This window comes from Lagopus muta, chromosome 19 (genome assembly GCF_023343835.1).
Source record: "Lagopus muta isolate bLagMut1 chromosome 19, bLagMut1 primary, whole genome shotgun sequence".
NCBI classification, from domain to species: domain Eukaryota; kingdom Metazoa; phylum Chordata; class Aves; order Galliformes; family Phasianidae; genus Lagopus; species Lagopus muta.
This window is the reverse complement of record NC_064451.1, coordinates 8479170-8501185: the sequence shown is the minus strand read 5'-3', so window position 1 is coordinate 8501185 and position 22016 is coordinate 8479170. Positions and strand designations below refer to the sequence as shown.

The following is a 22016-nucleotide window of genomic DNA, read 5'->3' as shown; positions in this document are numbered from 1 at the left end:
TTTTTTACTCTTAACTTTTCATTCATTCCATTGGAGGGAGGCTACTCAGATGAATCTTCCCACAGCCCATTAATGAGCACAGGGTGTTTGCATTTGGATTTCCAGGAAGTGGGTTAAAATACAATAAAAAAACATTTGGTAGTAATTTTGAAATGAGCAAGAGCTAATTTCTTCTGTTCAAATCAGCCTTTGGAAGACTGTAAAGAATTGATGCTGGTACATCGGCAGAGAATCCAAAGAGAGCTCCAGGTTGTTGCTCTTTGTGGGTAAAATTCAAACAATTTCAACAGAACAGAATAGAGCAGGATGCTTGAGCAGATAGCAAACTGTGAAATTGCCACAAACAAAGCAACAGACAGTGTAAGTACAGCCCTCTGGACAGCTTCAATAGTTTTCACCATTTTAAGTCATGCCTTGAACTGCTCCGCACGAAAGATGGCCAGCAGCATTACTGTGCAGTCCCAACTCTTTTACACAGATTATGAAAGATGGGGAAAGTCATATAATCCTTCCAGACCTTAGTTTCCCCATTTAGTTTAAGGCATTATGATAATTTGCAACCCCACAGTGACTGCAAGCTTGAATTCATTGAGATTGGCAGAACACTTTAACAGCCTCAGATGAAAGGTGCTACAGAAGTGCCAACTACTATCACTGTAATTATCATTCAATATACACTGATCAAAAGAATGAAATGTGAATTAGCATTTCCTATTAGCCCTACTTACAGCCTAAATGTTGAATATTCCTCCCATGGGTTCCCTCCATGAAAACATACAGAACTGCTGGTATTTCTTGTGCTACTCCAACAGGAGGGGCGCAGGAAGGGGATCTGCCACCACTGTCGATTAAATGAGAGGGTCTGAATTCCTTCAGGAGCTGACCAGACTCTACCTTTTGCACAAAGCATCAAATGTGTGCTGGCAATGCCAGCTCCTCTTGCGTCCTGCTTGCCGCACGTAGGAGCAGAGCTGGCCTTGCTGCGATCCGTACAGACTTGGCTGTGCAGCCATGTCACTTTGATGGCAACCACAAGCAGGCCAAACCATGCCCCACAAACCTAAAATTGGATTAGTAGTGTTTTTAAAGGAAAGCAGCCTCAGTGTGTGAATTAAGCTGTCGATGAGCCCCATGCCTCCTCCTTTCTGTACAGCTGTCCTTCAGACAGCTGCAGGCTCTAAAAAGAGACCTCGCTGGAACATACGCAGTTCAAAAAGGAAAAAAAATCCATACTCTGCCTTGCTGGGTCCTTTTAGTGAAGCAGGTCACAGCACACCTTTTATCCCACCGTTCCTGACTCCTGCTTGATGCACACAATAAATCCGCAGCAGTTTGAAGGGCAGTTCAGTGCTGCAGCCTGACAATGCCACGGATCTGGAGCGATGCTGCCTCCCAGAACTCCCCCAGCTGGAACCACTGTGTTTACATAGCAAATCTGCAGCACTCCAGCTCAGATTCAAATCGCTTAAAGCGATCTGTTTCACTTCCCAATTGCTGTGCTAGCACTAAGCACCCCCAACTGGAATTTGTCCCATGTCTCATAAAGCACACACAGTACTTAAAGACCAGAGATTTACATTACTTGTGAGATTTACACGAGTGGTGTGACTTAAAAATAAGAGGCAAGGCAGCAATTTTAATAGCAGGCAATTAAAAAGTAGGTAACGGGGTGCTGACACCAATGGTAGGAAAGGCCATCACATCTGCCCCACAGCAATGATGTGGAGGCCAGAAAACCACTTACTCCTTTTCATATGACAGCATCAACATGGAGGAGAACATCTGATTCCCTTAAAACCAGAGGATGATTCGGAGAAGCAATTAGGAGCAGCTGAACAGTGGCTAACACCAGGACAGGGAATTAGAAATGAAGGAATTCACCTCAGGACACGTTTCCTGGCTTTGCTGCGTGGTCATATTGAAGGTAGGTAACTTTCCTCCAGCTTTCCCAGCTGCAAAATGTGAGCACTAATAGGCAGCCACCTGAGCGGAGAGCCTGGCAGTGCATCAGCCACAGGCGCTGGGAGGACAAAGTCTGCGTGCTCATACTGTACCTGACAGAAACAAATCTGACAGTGAAGCAGCGCTCCTAATTTTTGCAAAACATTGCCAGTGAGACGAGAAATAACTGCAAATGCTCAAGATGACCTCATTTTTCTTCTGATCCCTGAACTGCTCAGCAACTCAAAGCTCCCAAGCATGTCCCGTTCCTCAGTGTCGGAGCTGACAGATACATTCTCAAAGTCATTTGCATACTTCTTGCTGCCTCTAACGCTGGTTATCCAAATTCAGTTGCAGTTGACAGTTTAATGATAATAGCTTTCTGTTTATATATCGCCTGTGATAATGTTCCTATTCTCCTTAAATTCAGTCCCCGTAAAAGGGTGCTCTAATGTATGCAGCCACAGACCAAAATGATAGTAATTTTCCCTTCCAGTTGGAATGGTTTAGTAAACAATTACATTTCAATTAAAGACGGGCTGTTCGTGCCGAGGGAAGCACCATTCAGCTCTTTACAAAATGCAGGAAGATACATTTGCCAAAGTCAAACCATTAGAACACCATTTATGTGACTGCTTTTGAAAAAAAATATTGGGAATGAAATGGAAAAGAGTGCATATGATGTGCTGGGAAAACTTGGGAAAAGTCCTTTGGTCTGCCACTGAGAGCAGTTGGAACTGGGATCCCTTTATTTCAGATTACTCAGTGCAATGGTAGCAGGGTCACTCGCTTTCATCTCTCCAGGAGTTTCCATTTACTGGTATGCCATTAGTGCTTAATACTTCATTTATCAAGGATTAAAAGCAGGATAGATGGAGGAATGCCATAAGCGTAGCTTCTAATGTATCACTGTAAATTCAGCTGTGTACTCAACCCAAGCAGAAAGAAAACCTCCAAGAAAACACATTAACATTAGAAGCAGAGGTAAAACCTAGAAAGATTTCCTATTTCTTTGTGGCTCCAGTGCCTCACTACAGCAAGCTGCATGCTGGGCACACTTAGTGCCCGATTTGCTGGGGGCAACCAGCCTGGCACGGGGCTTGGAATGATGAGATCTTTCAGGTCCCTTCCAACCTAATCCATTCTGCAATGATTTGCAGCAAAGCAGCATCCAGGCCCACATCCCATCTGGGAAGCACAGAGAGCAGCTCCTGCTCCAAGGCGTCACATCCAAAGAGCAGAACAGCAGACAGTAAGAAGACGAATGACCATGAGAAGACGTGGAGCTGTCAGTTACCTTCACAACTACTGATGACAGTGGTGGAATTTGTGCACACCACCAGGTTTGGAAACTTCTGCGAGAAATGTCTCCTCTCTGATCCAATTTACACAACTCCATGGATGGATTCTGTGGGTTTTGTGGCCAGTGTGCCTTCAACTCCAAGAAGCACAGACACGTTTTCTGAGATCATGGAAAGCAGATGATTGATGCTGGACTTGAGGATTAAAGGGCTGAGAAAAGAAAATTCTAAACCCCATTCAGCGTTTTGGGGGCAAGAAAGCACACATGGTTCATCAAACACAGCTCTGTAAGAAAGGCAGTGCCATTTTCTGCCTGCTCACAGCACTCAGAATATTCAGACTGCACATCATATTAACCCATTCTGTTAAGAGGGAAGCGCCTCGCACAATCGGTGAGCAAGAATAACAGCAGGAAATCCTTCTGGTTCCCTGGTGCCATCACCGAGTGCCCCTTTTGCACAAGTTGGGGCTCCTGCTCGGCTGGGAAATGCGCGAGCCCCGTAAACGAGGCTTGAAGAAAAGCAGTCGACAGATGGCAGCACTCCAATGGAAAGTCTCGGCACCTCTCCCTGCCCGTGGTTTCCCTGCGGGACGCACGGAGTGCATGCAGGCTTTATCAGCCGGTGGAGTTTCTCATCTCCTGGTCGCTGCGTTTGGTAAAATACAACACAGATTTCAGGTTAATCCATTTCAAACGTAAAGCTATTTGAATGCCGTGCAGAGCAGCAAATGCCTCTCCTTACTCTTGTAACAAGTGAATGGTTTCAACGGCAGGACTTCAGCCTCCTCCCTTGGAGGAGCCCTTGGTCGCGGTGCTGCCCGCAGCTCTGGAGCACGATCAGCTGCATCCAAACACCCCGTCAAGGCAGCAGCTCCAGGTCACTACCAAGAACTGACATCTCGTGCTAAGTCATGCCTTCTGCCTTTCTGTCCTCAGATACTGACTTCTATCAAAGCCCTTATTTATTAGGTCTGCTCACTCAAGAGGCAGAATCGTGCCAAACAGGGAGGGGCCCAGAAGACACTTCACTCTCAGTGTCTCTTGCTAAGATGTGTGTGTGAACAGGGTCATTCTCTTCCATCAGTGTTGCCAGGTACAACACAACAAATCCAAGAATGTTCTTGCTTGCATTTGGGTTTGATACTGACACGCACCACATCTGCTGCTCCCAGGCACTGCTGCAGCACTCAGAAAGGTTCCAGCTAATCCACACAAAGCACTGTATAGCTGTCGATGTGAATTACATTCCTAGTTTTCCAATCAGATTTAGAACAAAACTGAATTCTGAACTAATGCTCAGAGCAGCTTCAGAATCGGCAGCCGCAGATGAGAGTTACTTGGATTAAAGACTTGGCTTCATTAGACTGCATCAGATCCTACAAAGCTCTGATGGCACCGAAGTTCAGCAAGATAGGTTTAAATGGAATATAATTATTTTACAACTTGAGATGACTAAGATTAAGGGTGTTCCTCTAATGTTTAATAAGCTCTATTAAAAATTCTCGATGAGGAAGGAATAAGAACAGATCACACAGAGCTGTTCACATACTGAGATGTTAAAAACGTAAGGCTTGATTTTCAAGGTTATATTTTAGGACTCGAAAAACTCATATAAGCTGTTGTTTTCCAAAGTTGCCTCAAAAAATGTAACACCCAATTAACCATAACTTGCCCAGCAAACTTCAGAGTGGGAAGAGAGTGATTCCACTATAGATTGCTTCAATACTGCTTGCAGTTTTTAACTGAGAGAAAGCAACTGGGAGTGCAACACCATCAAAATAGCTGAATGCAACGGCTCCTGAACTTAGCAGTCCCTTGGAGACCAGCGCAGAAGGATGGAGATGTCAGGGAAGAACAATCAGCTATAAAATATGAAAAGCCTACAACATCAAAACCTACAGCAGAAGGCTCAAAAGTAATAATCCCATTACCACTAAACTACAGCACTAATTACTATTCCCAGTGGCTGGAGTGGACTGACTGCTAATGCTCCTGTCTGGTTAATGAAGGAAGGTGAGGGAGAATATTTCTTAAGTCAGACATATGCTGAGATCTGGGCAGCCATAAAAACTATGTACGTAATGAAGCCATTCATATTAATGGCAATAACATTCGGAGGGCTGAGCAGAAACAGAAATGAGATGATAGTGCATAGTAGCTGAGAGGAGATAAATGCTACGTATTATCCATCTGATGATTGCCCTTACTGAATAACCCAGCCAGTCAGAGGGAGCAACCACATCCCAGACAGGCGGGCTCACTACCATGAGCGGACCTGCTTAACCCTGGGAATAACTCCCCCAAAAACATGAAGCAGGAGGCATGTCCTTGGAACAGAAATAAGCAGCGTTTGATTTTCACTGACTACAAATGCACTAAGAAAAATGCTACCAGGTCTACTGTCTTTTGAAGAATCCAGATTTTGCCATCCTTCTTTGCCTCTTTCACCGCTAGTACAGTGTTTAAGGTTCAAAGATGCTCATTTATGGAGGCAGACTCTGTGGAACAAAAGACACAAAGCAAAAGCATGCCTATTCAGTTAGCTTCACTGTGTTCCTGCTTGCTGCGCTCAGAGGATCAGAACATTTATAACTGGCAATCAATTCAGACAGATTATGGCTTGTGGAACAAGGGGTTAGAGACAAAAACTTAGTTTCTCTGCTGGCACTGGAACACGATGCACCTTGTTTAGCAGGAAGGTGATGCCACAAGGGGAGCCAGAGCTAAGGACACTCTCTGTGTTTTGCCCTGCTTGAACTGGGAAGTGCTGGGAGAACAACTTTCATCAGCTCTAAAAGAAGAAAACCAAACACACCCCTACAGCAAATCTCTTATTGTTTTTCTGTTTCATTATCTTCAGTATTTGCTGTGTACCATACACACCTTCCCAGCAGAGCTCAGCTCCTGCCATCCACTCACTGCCTTCAGCACTTCTTCCCATCTCATTTAGCAAACAGGTCAGCTCCAAACCCCTCCTCCTTACATATTCAACACGCGTTTGGATACTGTGCCTACAGAATATAAACTCTGGAGAGAATGTTGTGCAGTCACTAACTCACAACTTGCAGAACTAAAATAAACTCCTTATGCAAACCACTGGCAGTGATTCATTCCCAGTACCAGTGTTCTCAGGTGAACTGGGTGTGCTCGGGCTTTTTTTTAGATTGCACCATTGTCTTTCCTTTGAAATTCTGGTTTTACTCACCTCAGTTTGTTATGAAGCAGCTGAGCCTGTAAGTAGGTGTGGCTTGCAGAGGAAACATATAAACACACATCAGACAAACCAGCTCCAAGACCACTGGCCTTGTCTCTAAATGAAAATATCTGTGCTCAAGCTTATTATCCACATTCAGCAGATGTTTCCCCCTCAAAACTATAACCTCCTGGCGGCTGTGGCCATCACTCATACTCAGCTCATCTGTAAGGCACGATACTTATTCTTAAAAATTGATGAATGCATTTCCCTTACTTTTAATGGAGTTTACCTCCAACTCTTACCCAAAAGACCCTGGTGTCTTCAGCTGATTACAAAACTTCAGCCTCCCAACGGGCCGTTTTATTGACTACAGATGTGTTGGGGCCAATGATGCATTAAAAGCAAATCAGCCACTCGCAGCTCCAACTTCAGTGCCTGCTTTCTGGGAAGAGTTCTGATCCCATCACTGTGCCTCAGTGTACTCCTCTGAGCATACTCCTAAATTAAATAATTACTTGGATTTGATAATATCAGTTAGATAAATAATCCTTGCAAAAATTAAGGCGATCCATTCTAGAAGCCTATGTAATACCTGCAGGATGTTAGAGGGGGAGCACTGATACACGTCGCTGTGCACGTTCTGACTAAAGAAGACTTTTAACTCAGTCCAGAGCTGATCTCTGAGGCGTGACAGGGCCTAAAAATCTCTAAAGCTGTGAGCCAGCCTGCACAGCCCATCTTACAGCAGAGCAGACAGGCAGGAAGTGCAGAGCTCTGTGGTTGGACTCCCTCCTCTTTCAGATTCTGCAGTGAAACTCTTGGCAATAACTCTGACCTAGGCACATCTTAGACCTAGGGCTCAGCAACAACAGCTCCCTTGGTCAGCCACTAACTGACTTCTTTGTGTCTTCGGCTCCCTTATTTGTAATGGACGCAGTAGTTCCCTTCCCCACGGAGTTCAAAGACCTGGTTTGTTCTGTTTGTGTTTGGTATCACTGCTACTCATGTTAGTGGTGCTGCTCTTTTCCACTCCCCAATGACTTCCCATTCTTTACCTACTGTTATCACAACAAAACAGCAATGTTAGCAGAGAACTGCAAAACAAAACGATTGAAGAAATGCAAAACAGAGAATGGCTCCTCCTGGCTCCTGCTAGGAGAGGATAACAGTTTCTGGGGAGCCATCAGCCTGGCAGGCTCTTTGTATAGAAGCTTCTGTAGAAGGATGAGGATGTAAGGTACAGTTTCAGAGTGGGGAGTACATCTATGAATAAAGTGCATGACCCAAGGATTCACAAATGAAACCTCACTGGGAAAATCTTTCAAATGGAACAACTCACCCAAACCTGCTCTGGATTCTAATACAAATCTAGCTGCTTTACAAAGAAACATTTTACAGCTGCTTGTTGCTGTCAGTATCCAACAATATCATGTGTACTCAATAAGAGGTAGCCAAGCTGTTCTGTGTACAGCACCGCCTGGACTCCCGGGCTGAGTGAATCCTCCTCCCTTGCGGCAGGCAGACACTCACCGTGACGCGGAAGGGCGTTGTGGCTGCAGGCTCCATGGTGGGGTTCCGCTCCGCCACCCCGCTGGGCATCGTGCGCCTCTGTCCACACCTCTCGGGGGGGGACTCTGTGGATGGCAGAGGAGACAAAGGAGAATTACAACACATAAGCGCAGGAATGGCAGCAGGCCGCGCAAAATGCAGCTCCTTGCTTTGAGGTGCCTTTGCAAATGAGCCAGCGCCACCATCTCGTTTCCTGCAGCCGCCCAGAACAATGTTCAATCAGCAAGACTTTCACCTCCAACAATTAGCATTTTTTACAAAAGCGTAACCTTCAGATGATGCCTGACAGGTTGGCATTATCGTTATTTCCTGTCTGCAGATGAGTAAACAGAAAACACAGCCAGCTGAGCGACAATTATATGCAAAGTACAGATGCTTGTACATGTGGACGTCATACTCCCAAGGGAAACTGCTGATGGGGTTACAGGCACAGGGTGTTTCAGTTCTCTAATTCCTCCAGAGATTTCCTCTTGACCACTTTTGAAGGACAGTATGGATTTGTAACCAATTTATTTACTAAACAATACGGAATCCAAGCAAAGGCAACAGTAAATTAGCAGCTATTTCAGAGTGACACCAAAGAGCTCATTTTTCCCACAGCTGTTCCTTTTTCAAAAAATTGGAGAGCACAAAAACGCCCACAAAAAAAGGAGCTGACGTAAACTTGGGGAACTCATTCTAACACAGTTTCACGCACAACAGGAATGGCCACGAATGACATCATTACTATGGATCCTGGGAATGAGTAGCGTGTAGAATACCTGCTGCACAGGGAAATCTGACGGCAGAGGCTGCTAAAGGGAGGCTTCTACAAATCAGTGTGCAAAGAAATCTAAAGATGGAACAGCCTGTCCTTCAGATTGTCTCAGACAATTATATTCTCATAACTAATAGTACTTAGAGGCTGTTTGTTTGCCAGTTCTCAGCCTCTGCCATCTGCAATTCGTTGCAATCAGGTCTTGGCAAGGAATGCTGTCCCCTTAGCAAGGCCTTCCCCTTGCCAAGGTCTGCTGTCACCCAGGTTCTATAAGAAACAATCAATAGCTGCAATTCCACTCAACAGTTCCTGAGAAGTACCCTTAGCTATTGCAAAGGGACAGACTGCAGATTCCTACTGCAGGCTGGATGGGTGCTCAGTGTCATCTTCCTTGGTTGGCAATCCCACCTGTATTTCCTCACCAGTCACCCTGCAACCTCCCCAAGAGCCCAACGGCCAAAGTCAGCCAGCTCAGTGCTTTCACAACTCCTGGCCAAGCCCTCTGATTGCTTCGTTACTTTCTCTGCAGAATGCTGCACTTTGAATCTCAAGGAACAACCAAGTCCTTTGGTACCTCCTCTTTCCATATTCAGGCTCCCAGTGCCTCCCTTTGAACAGTGGCCTTTTAGGGGCTGTCATAAAGGAGCAACTGGAATACAGAACTTTGGAAGTGAGTTCAAGACAACAAGATGACCAAAGAAGCTGCTTTGCATTTTCTTGATGACCAGACCAATAAATACCGTATAAAGCACTTCTCATATGCATGGCTGGAAAACAGGAATGATGGGATTAGGTGAGAAGCAGCTGCAGGTCAGAGCTGAGCCTCCTGCATGGGACAAGGATGGGCAGTTTTGCACAGCACTGCCTTCCCTGCTGTGGGATGTCAGAGCACAGCACAGCTTTCTGCTGCTGCAAACTCCCGGTCTGCTTCCTCCTCTAGCCACACAGGTCAGACCTCCTCAGAAGAAAGGACAGTGTGTTATGACCCAGGGCTGATTAATACCTGGCTCTAATGTCACTGCACTGAAGTCACAAACTGTTCTCTTAAATCATTACTCTGTGATTACAATCTGCCCAAAGCAAAGCTGGCTGGCACAACTCCGACCCAGAGCAAAGCACAGAGGTGGGTCAGCAGCAATGCCTCTTGTTGTTCTCAAGCTTACAGTCACAGCTCCATGCTAGCCTTATATAAGCACCGTGGGGATCACTGGAGGAGACACATTACACAACTCTTTATAAGAAACCAGAAATAACTAGAAGGAGGACTGGGTGTGGAGGGAATTGTTTGTTTCAAAGGGAAATTGTTTATTTTAAAGAGAAGTAAAAGTGGCATGCAAGTAAATTAACATCTCCTTACTAGCAGAAATACACAGCAGAGCAGTTTTTGCTCACTGACAAGTAAGGATACATACAGGTTGAAGCAGCCCTTTTCTGGTGAGAAGAAAGGTCCCAACCAGGCTGCCATGCATGCAGAGTAGAGCAGAGGAGCAGCAATGGGAGCTGTGAGGCAGCAATAACAAACCTCTGTGCATCCACCAGGAGCAGACAAAGAAATGTCTTAATTTAGAGCAGACGTTTATGTTAGCCACTGGAAGAAGTCTTCTCCTGATGCAGATAGTAATATATTGGAATTGACCATCTATGTACATTTAAGCCTATCCCAAACCTCAGTGGGCCAGAGCTCTCCTGGTGATGCCATGCTCAGCACACAGAGCTCCTTCCCCAGGCACAGAGCTGGCAGGTGCTGCTCTGAGGCACTCCTTTATTTTCTGTGATTTCTGGCAGATTTGCACTCGTGCACAAGGTGAGACAGCTACGGAGATCAGGTTCAGCATCTGCCGTTTCCAGGAGCGCTGTCTATTAGCAGACAACATCCTCACCAGCCACTGAATTTCTCTGTTAGCCAAGTAGTATCCCTCAGCTCACTGAAATTCCAGGATTATACCTTCTATTTGTCCGCTTATTTGCTCTAGATTTGATCTGACCTGGGGATTTACCAGGCACTATCTCAGGACGTTATTTGCTGACACAAAGTCCTCAATTTGTTATGAACTGAAAACCTCCAAACCTCTCCTTCATGAGACAGAGACCCAAAACCCCTGGAGTCGTCCTCACGAGATGAGGATGATAGTGCAGCAGGAGGGCTGTGTGGAGCAGTTCTTGGGGCACGGCGAGGAGCCCCTGCAGTGCTGCCATTTCCACCACCTACAGCACTGCCCCAATAAAGGAACATAAATAGCATAAATACAGATGAGCAGTAAGACGTCTCGTTGCAGTTGGACAGCCGGGCCCACCAAAGTGTATTTTCTGGTCTAGAAGCTCTTGGAAATCTCAGTATGAGACTGAAAGTGGTTCATAGGTTGCTCTGAGAACTGTGCTATTGTAGCAGCGATTCCTCATCTACATTCCTCCCCATTACCAATGGCACTTTTGGGCACTTCGCTCACACAGTGACACCAAGCACTGCTACTCACATTTGCTTTTACTTCCCATGTGCCTATTGCAGCCCATGTCCCACAGCTCCCAGGCCTGCAGTGCTGTGGCTGTACTGGGCTGGGGCTCAGTATTGTGCAAGCACAGGGGAACCCAAGCAAGAAGAAACAAACAAAAGTGCTTCCTGCTTTTCCAAATATTTACAGAAGGCTGTGATGTTTTGGGTTTCCCACATTGCAGCATAAGATCTTCAAAGATAATCATCTTTGCAATTAACAAAACCCAAAACCTCCCCTAAGTTATCAGACACAGTCTGGTCCACAGTGCCTTTTGGTGCATACTGTGCTTGGAGTTTTTATAAGCTGCTGGGGTTGGAATGCATCCCACTGAGTTCACTGCCAACAGAAGGACACGCAGTGTAAACATTACGCATTAATTCAGGTCCTAGGGCTTATGAACACTTCTGAAACTGTTTCTGTACCACAGTAAACATACTTGATAACTAATTCAAGGCATCTGAATTAGCAGAATAATTAATCCTCACTACTATTCCATGCTTGTTCTTCACACTGAGAAATGGTTCCAGAGCAACAAGCCCCGGGGCTGCTGCGGTATCAGTGGTGGGATGGCACGAGTGTGGGTCACCCGCTCAGCATCACCGCCATCCTCCTCAGACGCTGCTGCACAGCAGTCATTAAGTGCAACGCACACAGTGTTAATACAGTTTACTTTTCACCTAACAAGTGAGATGCTCACACATTTGCATTACCTGCTCTTGTGAATCACAGCGAGTCCCAGAGATAGTCGGGACTACGCTCTTTTTAGTGGGAACGAAATACATCAGCTCCTCCTGCTTGCTCATCCCTCCTCATGCGCTCCCCCTCTCCTGCTGTCTGACACACGATTCCAGGGATCAGCCGGTGGAAGAGACAGCACAAACAAAGCAAAGAGACCCAGCTGGAATGAATAACCAACAAGCAGACGCTTCCCAGCAAGTCGATTTTCTGCTATGAAGCCGTTCCAACTCCAAGAGAGAAAGGGAGGTGCAAACCTGACTGAGGAGGTAGCAATGAGAAAACGTCTCCCTCGACTCACCAAAAGGAAGCTGTTCTTGTCAGCAGCACACATGCCATGGCACTCGGAACAAGCCAGGAATAAGAGAAGTGGAGATGATGACTTCATCGGAGGCAACAGAGGAGAGGTATGCCCGGAATGCTGGGCAGGCCAGCGGCTGGGGAGGCTCAGCAGGAGGCTGGGAACCGCCAGGTTCCTTCACAGCACCACCGTGATGTGCTTTAAGGAACAGAGACTTGAGAATGCAAGAAAACTTCACCAGATCCTCAGGAGTTTCCTCAGAAAACTAAGAGCTCATCAGAACCCAAAGCTGATGGAACAGACCCTGCACGCAAGGCTTGGCGAGGGCAGGCTGGCTGCTGACCTGGGCAGTGACCCAGCAATGGAGGTGTGCTCTGCTCTGCCAGCCCTCCCCATGCTGCCCCATTGGAGCGGGGCTCTGCAGCACCTGCCTGGAGCTGCGGCAGGGCGGAGTTTCTGCGAAACCAGAGGGAACAGGAATTACCGGTCTCCTCCTCACACAATTACCCTTTGTGAATTAATTTTATTGCTTAATGAATTTAGCTGTTATTTCTCTAATTTCAGCATTATCTAGTAACTCCTTGTCACACACCCAACACAGGAGAGGAGGAGGTGCACAGTGACAGAAGTGATTTATTTCCCGTGGCTCACAGTAGCATTGATGAGTTAAAACAAATCCCTGGAGAGGAGATGTTTGCAGTGTTTGTGTGATTCAGAACAAACAGAAGAGGTTGGAGGAGAATCTGCGTTTTGAGGTGGCCACGTGAGTCCAGGAGGAAAATGGAGCTTTCGTCTGAACCCAACGGCCTATTTAGAAGATGCTGCTGGAAAAGTGGCACTTTTCAGAAGTGGAGTATTACCCTGGGAATAAGTCAGAAAGCACTGAATTCAGCCACTTTTTTCCATCAAGAGGCAAGAATGGCTTGGGTGGGAAGCAGGGATGCAAGAACGTCTGCTTTCCAGTGGGCAAAGATGAGTGCAGAGCCACTGACAGATCAGGAATGCTCACTGACACGACCTGCTCCTGTTCCGCTCGGCTGGACGTGCAATACAGATGTGAGGTCAGATTCTTTGCTCCGTTACCTGCACAGCTATTTATTGGAACATCTCACCCATCGCCTTAATGATTCCTTGGGGAATTCCAGCTGATCCCTTACTGCAATATTATGACCATTATGCCACATAAAATTAATTAAAAGTCAAGCCTTTATTAGGCAGTAAAATTGACTTTCAAGTAAAAATGGTTGAGAAGCAAAAGTTTAGGGCAGGTAATGATGCCCTCAGAAAAATCAGACTCATCTAAAAGCAAAGCTAATGAACATCCAGAATGGATATTCCCCAGGCTAATGAACGTTTGCGTCACCACCGCTTTTTATATTACAATAAAATTATTTCTTTCCACATCTGAGAATCCCTTGCTTAAATACACTGTACATCTGTAAAGCAGAGCAATCGCACTGCCTGCACCCAGGACTCTCCCACGTCAGAATCTGTGATTTACTCCCCGCTCACTTAGCACTCATGCTCTCCTGCTCTCACCAGCTTCTCAGACAATTAAGGATGTTTACAGAACTACAGCTTGTAAAAAAAAGTCTCATTTATCTAACCATTTACTTAGAAAACACCAACAGCAACAAGGGATCATTAGTTGCCTTTTGTGCCACACTCTGGCACAAAGCCTTTCCCGCACCCATTACAGGCTGTTGGTGTGCCTACAACTGATGCTCTCCACAGTGATGGCACCAAACATGTTCAAGCCTCTCACCTTTACCTTTGTGTCCCTCACAGATGACATAAGTGTTACAAAACCACTGTAATGAGCTTAAAAGAGGGACTGCCATTCTCTGACCAACTGTGCCACTGCCTGGCAGTACAAAGAGGCATCTGAATCAGAGAACAGCCTGAGTTGGAAGGGACCCACGAGGACCACAAGTCCAACTCCTGGTCTGAACAGAACACCTACAAATCAAAGCACATCTGAAGCACCAGCAAGAGTCCTATTGACCTCTGCGGCTACGAGTGCGGTGCCTGGAGCAGTTGTGCAGCTGAAGAGCCTTATTTGGGCTGGCTGGAAAACAGAAAACAGTTCAACTCATGAAGAACATTGGGACAGACTGTTTCCCATCAGTTAAAGAGTACGACTGTGTTCTCTCACAGTAGGACTAACATTTTCTGCAAGAAGAGCTTCTTTTTCTTTGTTAAGTAATGATTTTTAGATGTGTTGACCCTTGCCATAGCACACGGTGCACTTTAATGGATCTCATGTCCTCTCCGTGCCAGGTTTTGAGATAGCACGGACTGAATGATATCTAACATTCCTCATATCACTCCTCAGCAAGTGCTATCAGTGGCTCTGGAATCCAGTAGTTCAAAAAGCAGTGCCATTTTTTTCTGTCTACTCAATATGCACCCATTTCTCTGTTTTTGCTGCCACTCAGCACTGCAAAACTGAGCAGTGCATTCAGAAGCAGATCCACGTGCAAAAGTAAGAGCCAAGTGCAGGGCCTTGCCCTGGTGCCTGAGTGGCCACAGGGACAGAATATACAGCCTCCAGAAAACCAACCCCACTTTCACAAATAAGCAGTAAATCACACTGATTGAGGAGCCCTCATTACAACCTCAATTTTTACTGTCTTGTATTTTTAATTAGACATCTGTAATATATACTTGGTATTTTTTATTCCTTATTTATCAGTCTTGGAAATAAAATATGTATGATATTTATCTTCCTCTGGTGTGATGTCTAGAGAACAAGCTCGTCTTTTGCTAACAGCATATCATTAGGAGCCTTTTCTCCAGGGTAAAATTGAAATCAAACTTGGATTTAAAAAATACATCAGAAAAAAGATGAAGCTGTAGCCTGGCTGGGGACCAGATGGGAGAGACTGCTACTGCCCTGGTTAAACTGGAAAGGATGATAAAGTGAAGTGGAACATCAGCTTCCTCCTATGTGATGATAAAGACAAGCAATGTGGAGTTTGCAGAACAAGAAGTCAGCTCAGGGGAGATTTAAATTAGATTCATCCATCATGCTTAACATTTCTGCAGAGATTCTGAACCGTTACCGTGCTGCTTTCTTGCAGCACTTTATCAGCATGGCTGCCTATTCACAGACATCATCCAGGGCAAAGGAGAGACTTCTATATCCTGTCATTTGTGGCTCTGCAGATGTAAGCCGTGCCACCCATCCACACCACAGGGACAGGTGGGGGCACAGCATCCTCTGCCCAGGATGCTCTGCAGCCTCTGGCTGTGCTCTGCCCGTACAGCTGACATGGCTGCTGCAAGGCCTGCTGCCCCATTACAGCCCCCTGCCAGAGAGCTCACAACTCCAGCTGACTTCTCTATCAATTGCTCCTTTACTTCAATGCAAATTTCAGTTGGATGTTTAAGCTGGGTCTCATTTCAGCTTCCCCCGAGCTCCTGCCTGTTCTTAATCCACGCTCCCACCTGTCTGTGCACCTGGCTGGGGTCAGAGCTCACTGCTTTTCTTACAAGTCTGTCTGTAATCCCTTTTGCCTTCTGCTCAAGGTCCACAAAGGTAATGCAGGTGAGATGGGAGCCGCACAGTCGCAGTGCAGCCATGCCTGTGCTCCCACCTGCACGGCCCAGCTCCTCGGTGGGCTGCTCTGCAGGGCAGAGCTTTGCGGATGGGAAGCACGGAGCAGCCCAGGGCGGCCCACACTGCGTGGGAAGCAGCAGCAGATGCACACAGAACTTGGTGCAGGGTAATTAGGAGGCCTTTTTTGCAGTCGTGCGTGGTGACTGCTCCAACAGGTCTGAACCGGCAAAATGAATATTAAATAAATAAACACTTAATTTATAAGCATGATTCATCAGAGATTTCATCTTCTACAGCAAAGAAACAGATGTTCCATTGATGGCACTTCATTAGAGAGATAAATGGGGTCACATACATATCTCCGTTCACATCCATCTGCATAATAGACCAAACATTAAGATTTGAAATCCACATAGCACATGCAGCTCTTACATCAGCCTGAAAGACTCTTAATGCCCAGAGCCAATTAATCCGAGTTAGATTGCCTTGACATTGCAGGAGCTTCAGTGTTGTTCACAAAAGCAGAATGCAGTTTCACTTGGAGAAGAACAGATTTCACCTAACTGGATGGGAGTTATAGTTGGTATCTGCTGGACAAAATGCAGTGTCTTTACCAATGATCTCCCAGACAGCATTAAAACACAACAGTGACAGAAAGCCTGCAAACACAGCTTCCTGCAGTTAGAATCCACCAGGGTCAGGAGGGCTACTGGCAGCTTCGGGTCACAGAGGTGTTCTGTTTTTCCAGGGCTTTCTGCAGGATGCCTATGGGGTGCTGTGCTCCTGAGGGGCAGCCTTGGTTCCCTCAGCACTGAGCTGCAGAACTGCAGGACCTTTTAGCACTCACGCTGAACTCTCTGTAGGAAGGTTGATGCACCACACCCCACTCAGAAATTTTCTGTGGGAATTCACCCAAAATTCAGCTGGTCCTAGAAGGAAAGCTATTTAAATGAACACAAGTCTTCTCACTTTAAATGCGCCGACCAGACTGGGATTTGTTCCCATCTAAGGGTACGAAGGTAATAACTGTTAACCTTTGACAGCTAAAAATGTAAAGGGAAAATATCTTTCATTTAAAACTTGCTCGTTTGGTTTCCATGGCCACTGCTTAATCACGGAGGATGACTATTACTTGTTACTATGGCAACCAAGAAGCTTAAGAAGCATCCTGTAATTTAACTCCAGATGCCAAATTTTACAGCAGTCCACCTATTACCACATTTGGGTACTTCAGAACAAGACCAGGCTTGATCTCCTACACTACAAGAAATTCATTGGCGCAGAAGTGCTGCAAGAAATCAAAAGTGTGAGCACATAATGTACAAAAGGAACTTGCACTTGAAATAAATTGGTTTCTTCAAAAAGAAACATTAAGTGCTCAACATCTGAGGAATCCTTTTTCAGCATTGATGTTAATGAAGCGAAACTTTGGCCTTCCTTATTCTTGTCAATGTTTCTCAAAGCCTACGCAGTAGCAGCGCATGTATTTCCCCAAAGTGAATGCTTCAATGCTCAACCTAAAATGCACTTTGAAAGTAATGCTAAGTAGCCAATAGTCATAAACCACAAAGCTTTGCCACCAGCACTGCCAGGAAATCCCACGCCAAAAGCTCTGTCTGCAATGGGCGTGGGGAGATGGGGCTTCCAGAGATGACCTGTGGTGATCACTGTTCCTTGACACTCACCTGTTCTACACTGGGTATTAATTCACAGATTTAAAGTCATCCATTTTTACATTTGGTTCCCAAAGGGGTCAGGGGAAACTCAGTTTGAAAGTCCGACCCCGAGGCTGTATGCAACAGAGAATTGAATGAGGAAGTTCTGAGTTCCGCATACATATTTTAATGTGCGTACACACAAACACATGAGCAATTAATATCTAAATTCCAAGCATTCTCTGCAGTGTTAAAAAGAAAGCAAACTATCCTCAGCTCGTGTCTGAAGTGAAAAAAGCAAAATTGATAATGACCAAATATGGGAACTGACCCAGCTAGTTCCCATCTCTATTGAGACCAGAGTAAATGAAAGGATTATAGAGTGCCTTCAGTGCAATAACTTAAGGGATTAGTGGCACGCTAGAAGACCTCTGAGGGAAAATACAGGTTTAAAAGCTTTAAAAGGCAGCTCTGTGTCTAAATTGTTTGGACTGCCACAGCTGTAAGGACACAAACATACTCTAATACATCAGAGCTCAGGAAAACCGCCCTAAGCATGCAGTTGGAAGCTGTACTCTTTTGGATGCAGGCCGCGTTTTTAACCTCTCTCACTTATTACCTGTAGCTTTTAGATAACAACTCATTCTGCATTGCTTGGGAGCAACTCTGCTGCTTATTTCCTTTTGGAGCAATAAGCCCCTCCTAGCAACGCTGCCGGGGGAAAGGGAGGCTCCTACCAGAAGGAAAGGACGTGGAAAAGAGATAAGCAGAAGATGAGCAAAAATAGACAATGGTCAGACTTCAAGTTGCCTAAAAAGTGCTGAAAATCCCCAAATTTCTGCCATGGGATTAAGTGGGCTGCTCCTTGGAAAGTAAATTCCTAAGCTACTCTTAAGCAGGATTGACAACCCTGACAATTTCATCCAGACTTTTGCTGTTTCTGTTTATCTCTTACAGATGCCATTTCTGGGACAAGTGGGACTTACAGGTAGGAACTATGGTTAAGATTTCAGAGAAGCAAAACTCCCACGTTCTCTTGCTACCCTGGGGCAGAGAGAAAGTCAGAGAAGAATCCAGAGCTCCTGCAGCTGGTGCCACCACTGTCACTGACCACCTGTAGGACTCCACAGCCATCCATGAACACCTCACTAGTTAGATGAGAACGCATCTACCTGAGGCTTCTTTCATTCTGGGAGCAAATACAGCAACGTCTCAGTTGGAGCACTACTGCTAAACATAGAAGGGCTGACAGTGAATATTTCTCACCAACAGTCCAGCTTACAGAATCCCATCACACACGTTTACAACTGGACTCAGCACTCCCAGCTCTTACATGAAGCAGTTGCTTCTCTGATGCTTTTTAGACAGAACACCAGCAGGCGTGGTGGTGGGTGATGGATGGACTGCATGGTCTTAGTGGCCTTTTCCAATGGTAACGATTGTATGATTCTGTGATTGTATCTGAGAAGAAACACGAAACCTTCAAGATCAGGAAATCAAACTGTTATTGAGTTCTCAGCAGAATGACGACAGCTGATCGCCTACAGAGTTCTACAGAAGGAAGAGCTGAAGCCAAAGCTGCATTCGATTCAAATCACTATTTCTAATTCTTCTGACTAAGAATTCAGACAGCCTCCTGCCTCGGTCCCACTGAGACAGATTAGCAACAGAAGGTGGTTTCTTAGGAGAGATGGTTAATCGTGGGCAAAAAAAATCACTTATAACAAATGAGAAGAATAAGTGATGGAGAAGTTCCTTATTTCCACAGCATCTCCTTTTGGAGAATATGCAAATATAGTGTACAACATATTTTCATTTATGACAAGACGAGAGAAGGATGCATGAATTTTCAGTGTGGTTTAGTTAGAAAGCAAGCCTGGGTACAGCCTCCTCATGTCATTCTGTGGCACGTTGGAACAACAACTATTATTACCATAAAGAAAAACATGTCAATGCTTCCAGTTTTTAAATAAATGATTCAATAATTAAGCAATTTACTCGTAAATGCTCAGAAACATAACCTCACACTCATAAAATACTGAGCTTCCAGAGCACACAGCCTGCAGAGCAGCTGGATCTGAGGCCGGTGAATGGAGCACCCTCAGCAGTTTCCATGAGGAAACTGAATTTTCACAACAGTTGCCCCTGAGCCCTGCTTCTTCATTATGGCCATAATTAAGAAGTGGCAGAGATAGCAGGAAAGGGCCACAGAGCAGCACACAGCAGGCAGAGGCAGGTGATGCTTCTGAATGCTGATATATCCTGATGCTGAAGTATTTTCCTTCTGCCCTCTCTGCCTCCCAACGCCTTCTGCTGTATTGGATGGATCACCTGGCAGTAATCATAATTATAGCCATGATTCCTCACATATTTACACACATCTCCAAGCTGAACAGATGGTCATAGGCAGATATGGGGATTTTATAGGTCTTTCTAACTAATGTACCTGTAGTACATTATGCCCAAATCCCTGCGGAAGGCAGAGCCAGGAGATATCCAACATTATCATCATCGTAACAAAATATAACAGTGGAGTGAAACCTGTCCTGTTTATCCATCATCAGTCTACAGGAATTTCTGTGTGCTGGAGCCTCCTAGCAGCATGCCTCCCTGCTCTGGCCTGGTTTGCCACCCCATCAATGTCAGCCCTTCCCAGCTTTTCCAGGCCTGGGCACACGAACAGGAGATGAACAGGAGATGAACGTGCCCTGGGCAACAGGGCTGGCCAGAGAACTCTGAATTCCATGAATAGAGGATGGCATCATATGAGACATCAAATAAGCTGGCTGTCACTGCAAACACCTGGCAGTGAGACAGATTTTTCTGCACACTACATCAGATCGTGTCCATCTGGAGTCCCAACAGAAAGCAGTCCCCAACTTTCCTTAGAGACTTGCATAGAAAATGCACATTCTGCTCACTCTGCTTATCTAACACGCACTGCAGCACACTTTCCTGAGGCAGCGGCCATCTCTTCCTTGCTCCCCCCGCAGCAAGACCCACTTCCCCAGCAGCCAGCCCTCATGGCCGCAGCCCGGCCCTGCCTTCCTCGGGCGAGCAGCATCCCGCAGCCACACTCCGAGCTGAGCGATCTGCCTCTGCCCCTGACGGGCTGGCAGAGAGAAGCGGCAGAATCTGAGCACGTGCGTTTCAACACCGCCTCTTCCTTACTCAGAGAGCCTGGCAGACACAAACCAGGCGGGCTCCCGGCGGCCCGGCGCCGCAGCGCAGTGGCACGGAGCGGGGCTGGCAGCAGATGGCAGCACCTGCACCTCCCGGGAGCCGCATCCGCGGTTGGTGCGGTGCTGCGAGCGCTTCCAGATGCCGGAGAGGACGTGTGCCAGCAGAGATCTCCTCCTCCTGCTAAATGTGTTACAGCTGTTTGACCCCCAGCAAGCCCCCTGGCCCAGAGCTTGCTGCCGGCCTGCTGGGCAGCACCGCGTGGAGAAGCTCAGCCTGCGGGCCTCACTGCTGCAGCGCCCAGCTGCATCCATGGTGCTCTGAGTGGATGGATTGTGGCAAAGGGGAGAGAGACTTGCTGAGGAAACGGCCTGGAAACAAGCAAGTGGCAAGATAGACCACAGCCGATTCCTGTAAAAGCTCTCCAGTACTCATGAGATTGTGATAACTTTCCATTAAGAATATCTGGTCTTTGAACATCTTAGCTAGCAATGGGAAATGACACTGCATATGAGTACTTGAGAGGGTGATCCTCAGTTCCTTCCTTGTTCAGGCTTGTAGGCTTTGGGAATTATCATGGCATTAAAACCAAAAGCAATTGTCCACTGGCAAAAATTCTGCATTCTGCTCTTCCTTCACTCTGCCCAGACCGCCTCCAGCTCCTGGACTGGGCCCTACACACCCCAGGACCTTGCAGCTCAACACCATTCCTCCACAACTTGCTTAACTTGCTTTCTATATCTCTTACATATAGAAAATGGCATATAGAAAATGAAAATTCTTGTCCAGATTTTGCAAATCCCTGTAAGATCTGCGGATGAGAAGAGCTAAATGAGCGCAGAGCATTATGATTCTCCTAGCAGGCAGGAATCCTGCATACGTGTGACAAACACAAAATACTCAGGGAGGGATCAACAGCAAGAAGATTTCATTTAGTTCTAATCCAATTTCTTACAAACATTAGGGCTCATTTCCATTTCAATCAAATCTGCTTGCATATTCCTTGTGCTCATGACAATTTATGCTCGTAAGTTCATACTGGGTTACCTAAGAGAAATGAACACATCTTGTTTGTCTTGGTAACTGAAAAGACAGTAAAATATTTTGGTTTTGAGCAGTATATGAATAAAGGGGGATGAGGAGCTGTTACACACTTGTGGATCTACAGACACTTCTCTCTGACAGGCAGAACAGAAAAACAAAACAAAACAAAACAAAACCATGGAAAGAAAAACTCTGTTTTGCTTATAGGAAAGGATGAGGCTCGGGGAGTGATTTAGCTTCCTATTGTTTTCCCAGTAATGATTCCACATCCAGAAAAAGTA

General features: G+C 46.0%; 1 protein-coding gene across 5 annotated transcripts in view; it reads right to left on the bottom strand.

The window, feature by feature from the left end:
- The window catches only part of LOC125702400 (DAB2 interacting protein), a 152011-nt gene that overhangs the window by 101787 nt on the left and 28208 nt on the right, over positions 1–22016 (bottom strand). For 4 of the 5 annotated variants that reach the window (XM_048965569.1, XM_048965568.1, XM_048965567.1 and 1 more), the window contains exon 2: positions 7971–8074. In XM_048965569.1, the coding sequence (XP_048821526.1) occupies positions 7971–8039 (69 nt within the window). In that variant the 5' untranslated portion in view covers positions 8040–8074. Of the gene's footprint in view, positions 1–7970; positions 8075–12294; positions 12608–22016 lie in introns of those variants that run through there. The other variant, XM_048965570.1, reaches the window with a different exon arrangement.